This window comes from Amblyraja radiata, chromosome 1 (assembly GCF_010909765.2).
Source record: "Amblyraja radiata isolate CabotCenter1 chromosome 1, sAmbRad1.1.pri, whole genome shotgun sequence".
NCBI classification, from domain to species: Eukaryota; Metazoa; Chordata; class Chondrichthyes; order Rajiformes; family Rajidae; genus Amblyraja; species Amblyraja radiata.
This window is the reverse complement of record NC_045956.1, coordinates 50,928,058-50,940,185: the sequence shown is the minus strand read 5'-3', so window position 1 is coordinate 50,940,185 and position 12,128 is coordinate 50,928,058. Positions and strand designations below refer to the sequence as shown.

The 12,128-nt window shown below is 43.3% G+C and overlaps 1 protein-coding gene across 2 annotated transcripts in view; it reads right to left on the bottom strand.

The window, feature by feature from the left end:
- The window catches only part of csgalnact1 (chondroitin sulfate N-acetylgalactosaminyltransferase 1), a 197,173-nt gene that overhangs the window by 45,904 nt on the left and 139,141 nt on the right, over positions 1-12,128 (bottom strand). For both annotated transcript variants that reach the window (XM_033021790.1, XM_033021799.1), the window contains exon 3: positions 11,670-11,886. In XM_033021790.1, coding sequence (XP_032877681.1) covers positions 11,670-11,886 — 217 coding nt within the window. The remainder of the gene's footprint in view (positions 1-11,669; positions 11,887-12,128) is intronic.

The following is a 12,128-nucleotide window of genomic DNA, read 5'->3' as shown; positions in this document are numbered from 1 at the left end:
TCTAAACTAATCTCTTATGTGGGACCTTGTCGAAAGCCTTCTGGAAGTCCAGATACACCACATCCACTGGTTCTCCCCTATCCACGCTACTAGTTACATCCTCGAAAAATTCTATAAGATTCGTCAGACATGATTTACCTTTTGTAGATCCATGCTGACTTTGTCCAATGATTTCACCACTTTCCAAATGTGCTGCTATCCCATCTTTAATAACTGACTAGCAGTTTCCCCACTACCGATGTTAGACTAACTGGTCTGTAATTCCCCGTTTTCTCTCTCCCTCCCTTCTTAAAAAGAGGGGTTACGTTTGCTACCCGCCAATCCTCAGGAACTACTCCAGAATCTAAAGAGTTTTGAAAGATTATTACTAATGCATCCACTATTTCTGGAGCTACTTCCTTAAGTACTCTGGGATGCAGCCTATCTGGCCCTGGGGATTTATCGGCCTTTAATCCATTTAATTTACCCAACACCACTTCCCGGCTAACCTGGATTTCACTCAATTCCTCCAACTCCTTTGACCCGCGGTCCCCTGCTATTTCCGGCAGATTATTTATGTCTTCCTTCGTGAAGACGGAACCAAAGTAGTTATTCAATTGGTCCGCCATATCCTTGTTCCCCATGATCAACTCACCTGTTTCTGACTGCAAGGGACCTACATTTGTTTTAACTAATCTCTTTCTTTTCACTTTCTTTAGGCCCTCAAGTCCTCATAAACATTCTCAAAGCCTCTCTACACTTTTTAAAATTTAATGGCATCTTTCCAATAAAAGGGCGACAAAAACTCAAAACATATTTCAAATGTGGACTCACCAACAGCTTGAATAACTGTAGCATAACATCCAAACTTCTATACTTATTACCCTGCCTGGTGACCAATGTCAGGGGTAATAGGGAGAAGGCATGAGAATGGGGTTAGGAGGGAGATAAATCAGCCACGATTGAATGGCAGAGTAGACTTGATGGGCTGAATGGCCTAATTCTGCTCCTATCACTTATGATCTTATGAAGGCCAACGTACCAAAATACCTTTTTGAGCACCCTTTCTACCCATGTTGCAACTTTCAATGAACTTTATACCTAGATCCTTTTGGTCTACAACATTTCCATGCTCCTGCCATTCATTGTGAAGATCCTGTCCTGGTATGACTTCCCATAATGCAAAACTTCCCACTTATCCGCATTAAACTCCATTAACCACTCCTCTGCCCATTTGCCCAACTGATCAAGATTATGAAGAATTTTTTATAACCACCTTCACTATCTACGATAACATCCAGTTTAGTGTCATCTGCAAACCTACTAATAATGCCTTCTGCATTCTCTTCCAAATCATTGATATAAAAACTGATAAAAACAGACTGATTCCTGGGATGGCAGGACTTTCATATGAAGAAAGACTGGATAGACTCGGCTTGTACACGCTGGAATTCAGAAGATTGAGGGGGGATCTTATAGAAACTTACAAAATTCTTAAGGGGTTGGACAGGCTAGATGCAGGAAGATTATTCCCGATGTTGGGGAAGTCCAGAACTAGGGGTCACAGTTTAAGGATAAGAGGGAAGTCTTTTAGGACCGAGATGAGAAAATCCTTTTTTACACAGAGAGTGGTGAATCTGTGGAATTCTCTGCCACAGAAGGTAGTTGAGGCCAGTTCATTGGCTATATTTAAGAGGGAGTTAGATGTGGCCCTTGTGGTTAAAGGGATCAGGGGGTATGGAGAGAAGGCAGGGATGGGATACTGAGTTGGATGATCAGCCATGATCATATCGAATGGCGGTGCAGGCTCGAAGGGCCGAATGGCCTACTCCTGCACCTATTTTATATATATGTAAAGCACAAACAGCAATTGGCCCAGCACTGATCCCTGAGGCACACCACTAATCACAGGGCTCCAGTCACACTGCTTCTTTTCTTGAAGGCAATATTCCATCCATTCAGCTCGATATTCCTGGGTCCCATGTGATCTAACCTTCCTGAGCAACTTAGAATGCGGAACCTATCAAATGTCTTGCTGAAGTCCATATAGACAATGTCTAAGGCTATGCCCTTAACCACCTTTTTGGTTACTTCACCAAAATAAAACCCAAATTCATAAGACATCATCTCCCACATGCAAACCATGCTGACCATACCTGATCAACTTGTCTATCCAAGGGCATATACCTCAACCTACAGAACTGTCTCCTTGATCCAACTGGCATTTCTATTGTTAATAGCATCTGTCTAAAGAGATGACATGGTATGGAATAATATTCAGGATGCAAATAACAATAGAAATGTTCGCTAGAACAAGAATTCTAAATAAATCCTTCATGTACAAGTTGGATTTACAGTGATTTGATGAAGCTCACTGAACCCATCATCAATTAGATCACAGAGATACATGTAAAATGTGTACATGGTTTACTAAGCTTAATTTATTGTCACATGTACCGAGGTACAGTGAAAAGCTTTTGTTGTTGCATGCTATCCAGTCAGTGGAAAGACTACATAATTACAATTAAGCCATCTACAGGATAACGGGAATAGCATTTAGTGCTAGATAAAGTCCAATAAAATCAGATTAAAGATAGCCCGAGGGTCTCCAATGAGGAAGCTGGTAGGTCTGGACCGCTCTCTAGTTGTTACTTGGATGGTTTTGTTACCCGATGACAGCTGGGAAGAAACAGTCTCTGAATCTGGAGGTGTGCATTTTCACACTTCTGTACCTCTTACCTGATCGGAGAGGGGAGAAGGGGGGGGGGGGGGGGGGAGTTTCTGGGGGGCAACTCATCCTTGATTATGCTGCTGGCCTTGCTAAGGACGCGCGAGGTGTAAATGAAGTCAAGGGAAGAGAGGTTGATTTGCGTGATGGTCTGGGCTGCGTTCACAATTCCCTGCAATTTCTTGTGGTCTTGGATGGAGCTGTTCCCAAATCATGCTGTGATGCATCGCAATGAAATATTTTCTGCAGCGCATTGGTGGAACCATCTCCGAGATAGTTGTGCTACAAATATCTCAGAGATCCTGATAGTGCTGGTTACGTCTAGAAGAGACTTTGCCCAGTGCAGAACTGGTTAAGGACATGCTGACAATGTGACACATTGAAACCAGGAGAAATTCTTCTCACGCAAAGAGAAGGTGTTCTAAATTCTGAGAAAGTTTGTGAAAACTGAAAAAAAACCTAATTAACAGTGCAGAGTTACATATTGTGCACTTCAGTGCATTCTCTCTCCCCTTCTCTCCTCTCCCACCCCATGGGGCGAGAGGGCAGCGCCATTCTTCATTTGACCCTTAAGCAACATCAGGAGAGCAGATAATTGAGTCATTCTTCCATCACCATCTGCAAGATCAGATTGCACATGAACTGCTGTGCTTCCCGACTCTCAAAAGCACTTCCTCAGCTGTGAGGCGCTTCAGAAATTCAAGTGAAATACACGCATTTCCTATATTTGTCACATTCTTTCCTTTGTTTAAAATAATGTCCGGACATCTGCAATAAACTTAAAATAACATTCACAGCTCATGAAACAGAGAAGAAAATATTCAGGGTCCTGCAAAACGCCCAGTTCCTTCTACAGATGCTTCTCTCTCTCTCTCCTCGTCCAGCCAAAGTTCAGGAGGCTTCACAAAAAAATTACCATGGTTTACAAGAAATAGAGATCTCCCTTCATTTGCTGTCATTGCACCTTGTACAGGACTTCGTTGGCATTTAAATACATTTGAACCACTGTCATGTTGTAAGGATTTACAACCAGTTGCAACACGTATCACTCCAAATTAGAGATTAGTGGTTTCATGACCAACTCTATAGACAAATACAAGAATACCGCCTAGTTTCCAATACAATACCGAGACTCTCCTATGCTATTAGAGGTCCAGATGAGACAGCAAACAAGCCCCACAAGCTTTTTCCAGGTACAGTAAATTATTTCATTTCATCACAAGGTCCTTGCCAACGCTTGTCCATTTTGCGATTAGGTTGGAACTTGACATAGATCCATCATCGATCACTTGCTGTCCCCTGTATAATGAATCTCTCTGCATGAATCAGCCTGGCAGTACTGGTGGCAGCCCTCCCGAGAGGGAGTAAAGGTTACAGGAAGCTACAATTCATTTACACTGTTTCCAGCTTAGCATTTTGTATCAGGGCAGCACAGTGGCATAGCCTCACAGCGCCAGAGACCCGGGTACAATCTTCACCTCGGATACTGTCTGTGTGGAGTTGGCACATTCTCCCTACGACGTACGTGTAGATCTGCATAGATTTCCTCCAGGTGTTTTTTTAGTTTCGTTTAGAGATACTGCTTGGAAACATGCCCTTCATCCCACCGATCCCCATACACTAACACTATCCGGGACAATTTTCACCAAAGCCAAATTAGCCTACAAACCTGTACGGTTTTGGAGTATGGGAGGAAACCAGAGCACCCGGGGAAAACCCACGCAGTACAGGGGGAACATACAAACTCCGTAAGACAGCACCCGTAGACAGGATTGAACCCAGGTCTCTGGCGCTCAAAGGCAGCAACTCTATTGCTGCCCCAGTTCCCCGTTGTTCCAGTTTCCCCCCACATCCCAAAGACCTGTGGGTTTGTAGGTTAATTGACCTCTGTAGATAGCCCCTAGTGTGTAGGAAGTGCATGCGAAAGAGGGATAACATAGAACTAGTTGGAAAGGGTGATGGACGTTTGCTGTGGACTCAGTGGGCTGAAGGACAGATTGTCCTGCTGTATCTTTCAATCAATCTATTTCAATCAATGTGGTTGAGAAATCAAACACAGATTGAGTAATTGTTTTAAAGGACACTGCCACCCAGTTTGCAAAGGTAACCCTAAACTTCCAGTTGTCCATAAACTAAATTCTCCTTTCCACACCTGCTCGGACCCAATTGTCTTTAACATGCTGTTCCAACAAAGTCCTATAAGGCTGAAGGAACTGCACCTCTTACATCAAAGCATGCTGCAACTCTCGAGGCTCTATACCAAATACAACAATTTCAGGTAACTACTGTAGATGTTCCTGCTTGCGTTAGAACTGGCCCTGTATGTTCACTCACCTGTAACATTAACTAACATTTTCGCTCTTTGCAGAAAGACCTTATCTTTGGTATTCCAAGCATTTGCTTATTCCAGATTCCCTGCACAATTCCTACAGTTTTTGCCTGTCTACTGCCCTCATTCATCTCCCTCTATTTTCAATGCTCCAGATAAGTCAGCTACGATGAATAAACCTCCATCACCCTTCCCCCACCCATACCACTTCCTCCTAGATACTTTCCACTGCAAACACAGATGGTGTACATCTGTCCTTATACTTTCCCCCTCACTTCCACCCAGGGACCCTGGCAGACATTCCAGGTAAAACAGAGGATCACATGCACATCCTCTAATCTCATCTACTGCAAAAAGTGTTCCCGATGTGGCCTCCTTTCCATCGGCGAGACCAAGCGTAGATCTGGCCACCATTTCACTGAACACTTGTGCTTGGTCTGCCAGGGCCTGTGGGATCTCCCAGTTACCAACCATTTTAACTCCCATTCCATTATGACTTTTCTGCTTGGGTATCCTCTATTGCTAGACAGGCCACATGGAAACTGGAGGAAGAGCACCTCTTATTCTGCTTGGGCCGCTTACCTAAGGGCAGGTACACTGAACTCTCCAATTTTAGGTAACCAAATGAAAAAAACCCTTCTTTCTCCCTTCCTTGTCATTGAGGGAGTGCAGCGTGGGTTCACAATACCTAGGATGGCAGGACTGTCATATGTTGATAGAATGGAGCAGCTGGGCTTGTATACTCAAGAAGGATGAGAGGTTACCTTATTGTAACATATAAGATTATTAAGAGTTTGGACACGCTAGAGGCAGGAAACATGTTCCCGATGTTGGGGGAGTCCAGAACCAGGGGCCATAGTTTAAGAATAATGGGTAAGTCACTTAGAACGGAGATGAGGAAATACTTTTTCACACAGAGAGTTGTGAGTCAGTGGAATTCTCTGCCTCAGAGGGTGCTGGAGGCCAGTTCTCTGGATACTTTCAATAGGGAGTTAGATAGAGCTCTTAAAGATAGCAGAGTTGGGATATGGGGAGAAGGCAGGAACAGGGTACGGATTGTAGATGATCAGCCATGATCACATTGAATGGCGGTGCTGGCTGGAAGGGCGGAATGGCCTACTCCTGCACCTATTGTGCTTCACCTGGACTCATACCTATTTTCCACTTCCCCCTCCATCTATATTCCTTCCTTTGTGCTTACAATTCATGCCTCTTCTATCCTTATCTCTCACCTTTTGTCTTTTCATCTCTGGCCTTTGTTCATCTATCTGCCTATCGGCAAACCACGCTCACCAGTATAAACCCATCACTCGCCAGGCTTTGTCCTGCTGACCACTCTTCCAGCTTTCACCTTCTCCAACCCCCCCCATCCACAATCAGTCTGAAGAAGGTTACCAACCCGGTTCTCCAGAGATGCTGCCTGACCCACTGAGTTACTCCAGCACTTTGTCTCTTTTTGTTTTTGTAAATCAGTACTTCCAGTTCCTTGCATCACCATCACCTGCTTTTGTGTGGTATCAATAATATTCGTGCCAGCCAACATATTAACTCTCTTTCCTGATTAGTACGGGTGTCAGGGGTTATGTGGAGAAGGTAGGAGAATGGGGTTAGGAGGGAGAGATAGATCAGAATGGCAGAGTAGACTTGATGGGCCAAAATGGCCCAAATTCTACTCCTATCACTTATGATCTTTCTCTTTCCATGACTGCTGCCGAGTGTTTCCAGCAATTCCTGTTTTCATTTCAAATTTCCAGCACCTGCAACGTGTTTTTTTTTCACTTAAAAGATTAACTTTGCTTTAGATGTCAGTGTGATCCTGGAAAGTTTCAATGAAAAGTAAATTTTGACTCGTAGCAGAAAATGTCGAGTAAATCTTGGCAGAGATCAATAGATTAGTCTTACAAGTCACACAGTTTCATGCTAGCACACACATACAGTGCAAAACAAAGTCAGATACCAGCGTGAAGGCAAAACTACAACAATATGAATATGTAGTCTCACTTTTTCCATTCACTCTCAAAACTTACAATTTACAGAGGCCAATCAACATCAAAATTTGCACATATTTGGGATGTGGATGGAGACCTGGAGGTAACCGGGCGAAGGTGCAAACTCCACACAGACAGCACCCAAGCACAGGACCAAAGCCAGGCCTCTGGCCCTGTGAGTCACTGTGCCACCCTTGAAAGGGCATGGACTTGAAACACCAGCTCTGCTTCTCACTCCATATATGGTGGTATATCACATGCATGAATCTCCATATTTTATTAAAGTGCACCCTTATTTATGATCACCCTAACAAGGGACTTAAGGTCACATCCGTATGGAGCTTTGACCAGACTACTCTTGGATTACGGTGTGCATTTGATCTTCACAATCAAATGAGGATGCACTTGTCTTGGAGTTGGTGCTGCCTTGATTCAAGAAATTGGCTCCAGGGATCTCCTCAGAAGATTGACTTGTACCGACTGGAAAAAAAATAAGTGGTGATCTCACCAAGGCATGCAAGATCCTGAAAAAAGTAGAGGCTGCAAGTCAAGAAATTGATCCAAAACAGGAGTTTAAGCATCAGCCGATGCATTATCAGCGAGCATGACTGATAACTCTCAGGTTGTCATATCTTGAAGGGAAAATATCCACTGCTTTGATGTAGCCTGGCCAATGCGACTCAATGAGATTGACTTTTTATTGCCTAGCAGATTACAGCAGGTAGCAGTTTTGGGCGGCACAGCGGTAGAGTTGCTGCATTACAGTGCTAGACACCCAGGTTCGATCCTGACTACGGGTGTGGTCTGTACGGAGTTGGCATGTTCTCCCTGTGACCACGTGGGTTTTCTCCAGTGCTCCGTTTTCCTCCCACATTCCAAAGATGCGCGGGTTTGTAGGTTAATTGGCCTCTGTAAATACTTCCTAGAGTGTAGGATGGAACTGTACGGAATGTTGTTTGGTCTGCATGGACTCAGTGGGCCAAAGGGCCTGTCTCCATGCAGTAATCTCTGAACTAAAATCAGTTGTACTATATTGGCATGAAAAATCTTGAACAGCAGCATTTCAGTAAGTGGACCATCTTCACCAAGGAACAACAATAATTACAGGTCTTGTCTATAATGTTACGAGGGTCAAATTTTTTATAATTTAGAGAAACACGCAGTACAGAAGCAGATCTTTCGGCCCACACGCCGACCGTCAATCCACCCATTCACACTATGATATCCCACTTTCTCAGCTACTCTCAACACACTTGGGGGCAATTTTAGAGGCCATTTAACCTACAAACCCACAAGTCTTTGGGATGTAGGAGGAAACCGGAAAACCCAGAGGAAACACACTGGGTCACAGGGAGATCATGCAACCTCCACATGGACAACACCCAAGGTCAGGTCTCTGGTGCTGTGAAACAGCAACTCTACCAGTTGACCCGTAGAGAATGATCAAGAGGCTGGGTTTGCTTTCTTTTCGAAGTGACAAGTTCCCCCACCAAGCATATTGGATGCAGAAGATAGGAAACAGAAGGAAATCAATGGAAGCAAGCAGTGCGTCCAAAAGCATACAATGGTACAGGCGTCAGGAAGCAGATGGAGTCCAGAACGCCTGCAATGTAAGCCGAGGCTTATGAAACAACATTGCATCTGTTCTCCCAGCTGATTGCTGAATCAGTATTTGGACATGACTCATGTTTTTAAACAATATAACACTTGCCATCATTTCATGGTCAGACCACCAGGTCTGCTTTATATTTGTTCTGATCGGACTTGAATTTCTAATCCCTGTGCAACTTATTAAAATTGCTAGACCACCATTTCTCCCAGTTCCAATACATTCCACTCTTCCTAAAAGTTCAGTTCAGTTTAGTTAATTTTCGACTGGGCTGCGCACGATCTTGAGGTTTTTGGAAGATTTATGAATTAAGACATTTTCTTCAGATCAACATCTCCATTTACTCCATTAAGGAGATTCTGGATCGTGACGAGAACCAGTATTTAAAATCATGACATAAAAGCAAAATGCTGAACGTCTGAGAGGGAACAGGTAATAATGCAAATACTCAACAGGTTAAGCAGGATCTATGGTGAGAGAAACCAAATTAGTGTCTCGGGTCAACCAAACAGCGAAACTTTTCTTTCTTTCTCTTCAGATTCTACTTAATATAGAATATTTCCAGTTTTTCCATTGGATTTGAGGCATATCTCAGATGGGTGGAAACAGTGGATGATCTTGCTATTGAGGATGGATACTACTGTGTATACCATGCACAGCTTCAACCTTCCCTGGTCCTGACAGATTCAACCTTAGGCAGATTTTGCTCATTGTTTGTCTATCCCACAACACAATTTCTCAAGATTTATTTTGCCTAGTTGCTCCCTTTACTAAGTGAACAGAACGCTGGCAGTTTGTCTTCGGGCCAACTTTCTCTTTCCCGAGGTGGGTCATTTTCTTGCCAACTAAATGTACAGACTTGGATTTTTTTAAATATCAAGCCTGTAAGGGAAATTCATTTCGTTGTCTCTAACTGAGACAATGACAATACATTTGAATACAATACAAAAGAATACAATGTACAGTGGTGTACAGCTGGTAGAGCTACTGCCTTACAGCGCCAGAGACTTGGCTTTGATCCTGACCTCGGGTGCTAACCATGTTGGGTTTGCACGTTCTGCGTGGGTTTCCTCCAGGTGTACCGGTTTCCTCCCACATCACAAAGACATGTGGGTTTGTAGGTTAATTGGCCTCTGTAAATTGCCCCTGGTGTGTCATGGGATAACTAGTGTGAATGGGTGATCAATTGTGAGTTGGTGGCCTTGAAAGGCCTGTTTACATGCTGTATCTTTAAACTCGAAAGGTACTGTTCTATACTTCTACTGATGTGTCATGTCCTCTCAACAAACTCCTAACAACAGAAGTAGAGCAAAGCTGGTGCTAAAGGAAAAACTTGTACTTACCTAATCCTTTTCACAACCTCAACACATCCATATGCTTTTCCCAGTCAATTAAGACATGTTATTGTAAAGCAGCTAGCAAGACAGCCAGTTAGCATACAGCAAGCTTCCACAACTAATAATGCACCAAGAAAGAGATTTTGTGCAGTATTATAGACATTTATCCCTACAACATAGTGGAACAGCGGTAGAGTTGCTGCCTTGCAGTGCCGGGGTCCCGGGATCGATCCTGATTATGGGTGCTTGCCCGTATGGAGTTTGTACATTCTCCCCATGACCTGCGTGGGTTTTCTCCGGGATCTCCGGTTTCCTTACACACTCCAAAGACGTGCAGGTTTGTAGGTTAAGTGGCTTGGTATAATTGTAAATTGTCCCTAGTGCGTGTGTAGGATAGTGTTCGGGTGCAGAGATTGATGCAGAGCTGGATGGTGTGGATTCGGTGGGCCGAAGGGCCAGTTACTGCACTGTATCTCTAAATGATATGAACTTAGAATAGCTACTTCCCCACAGCCATCAGACTATTAAACCTGGCTCGGACAAAACTCTGATCATTAATAACCCATTATCTGTTATTTGCACTTTATCAGTTTATTTATTCATGTGTGTATATATTTATATTACGGTATGTGGACAAACTGATCTGTTTTGTAGTAAATGCCTACTATGTTCTGTGTGCTGAAGCAAAGCAAGAATTTCATTGGCCTATCAGGGACACATGACAATAAATTCACTTGAACACTTGAACTTGAGAAAGAATGAGCCTTCCTTCAACAACATGTAAGCATCAAGCTACCTCAAGTATGACCCCGTGAGGTTTTCTGGATCGACCAGTGGGGAAAGAATAGATCTTCCTTTGTCTGTGTTAGTGATATGGTAGACCAAGTCCACACTCATCTTTGTCTGTACACTTTATTCATGTATAGTCTTTTCTTTGACTGGATAACACACAACAAAACCTTTTCACTTTACCTCAGTACACGTGACAATAAACTAAACAGTACCTTTGAATAATTGTTCTTTTATCTGCAGGCTAGGTCAAAACCAAAACAGAGCCCATGATGCAAGTCAAAATGTGCCAAGATTTCATTTCATCTACTTTATTCACGGAGGGTGGTGGGTATATGGAATGAGCTGCCAGAGGGAGTCGAGTCAGGTTCATTAATAACTTTTAAAAAACACTTGGGCAGATACTTGGATAGGAAAAGTTTAGAGGGATATGGGCCAGTTGTGGGCAAATGGGGCATCTTGGTTGGCATGGGCGAGTTGGGTCAAAGGGCCTGTTTCCATGCTGTTTTTACGACTATGAAGTAGATGATAAATCCTACCATTACAAGTATGATGGAATTGTTAACAAGGTAGCAACTATAATATAACAGCACAGAGATCTGTGGTGCTGAGTTGTCAAGTATATTCAAGGCAGAGGTAGATTTTAAGCTCAAGAGAAATCATGAAAATTAGGCAAGGAAAATTGAATTAAGGGCATGGATCACATCAGCCATGATATGGGATTTACTATTGAAGTAGATTCCTGCTATTCACTCCTGCTCCTAATTCTAACATTCTCACTCTGGGAAGTAGAAAAATCACCATTAGCCAATGAGTTGAATTTCATCCAAGACAAAGATGGGAAAACAATTTGCATGTTTTGAAAAATCATTACAAATTGGTAAAAATAAAAAGGAATTAAATCATTTACCTGAAATTATGCATGAATTGCCGGAATGTATCAGCTCTCTTTGCCAGTGGTACAATGATATTAATCAGCATGTTGGCCGTGTCCACCTTTTCCATCTTAACGTTCATGAGTGGGCCAAAGGGGCGAAACAAAGCGAGACGTTTGAACTCATGGGCTCGGTCTCCTTTGAACGTCAGCTCATACAACGTTCCTTTGTCCTTCTCCGTGCGGTAGATGCCTGCAGGAACAACAGCAGGTCAACAATGCCAGATCAATATTCTTGATTAGTACAGGTGTCAGGGGTTATGGGGAGAAGGTCGGAGAATGGGGTTAGGAGGGAGAGATAGATCAGCCATGATTGAATGGCACAGTAGACTTGATGGGCCGAATGGCCTAATTCCACTCCTATTCCTTATGACCATATGACACAGCACCCCCTACAGAGACAAATTCAGCTACGGTGCTCACAATGGTTGCGAT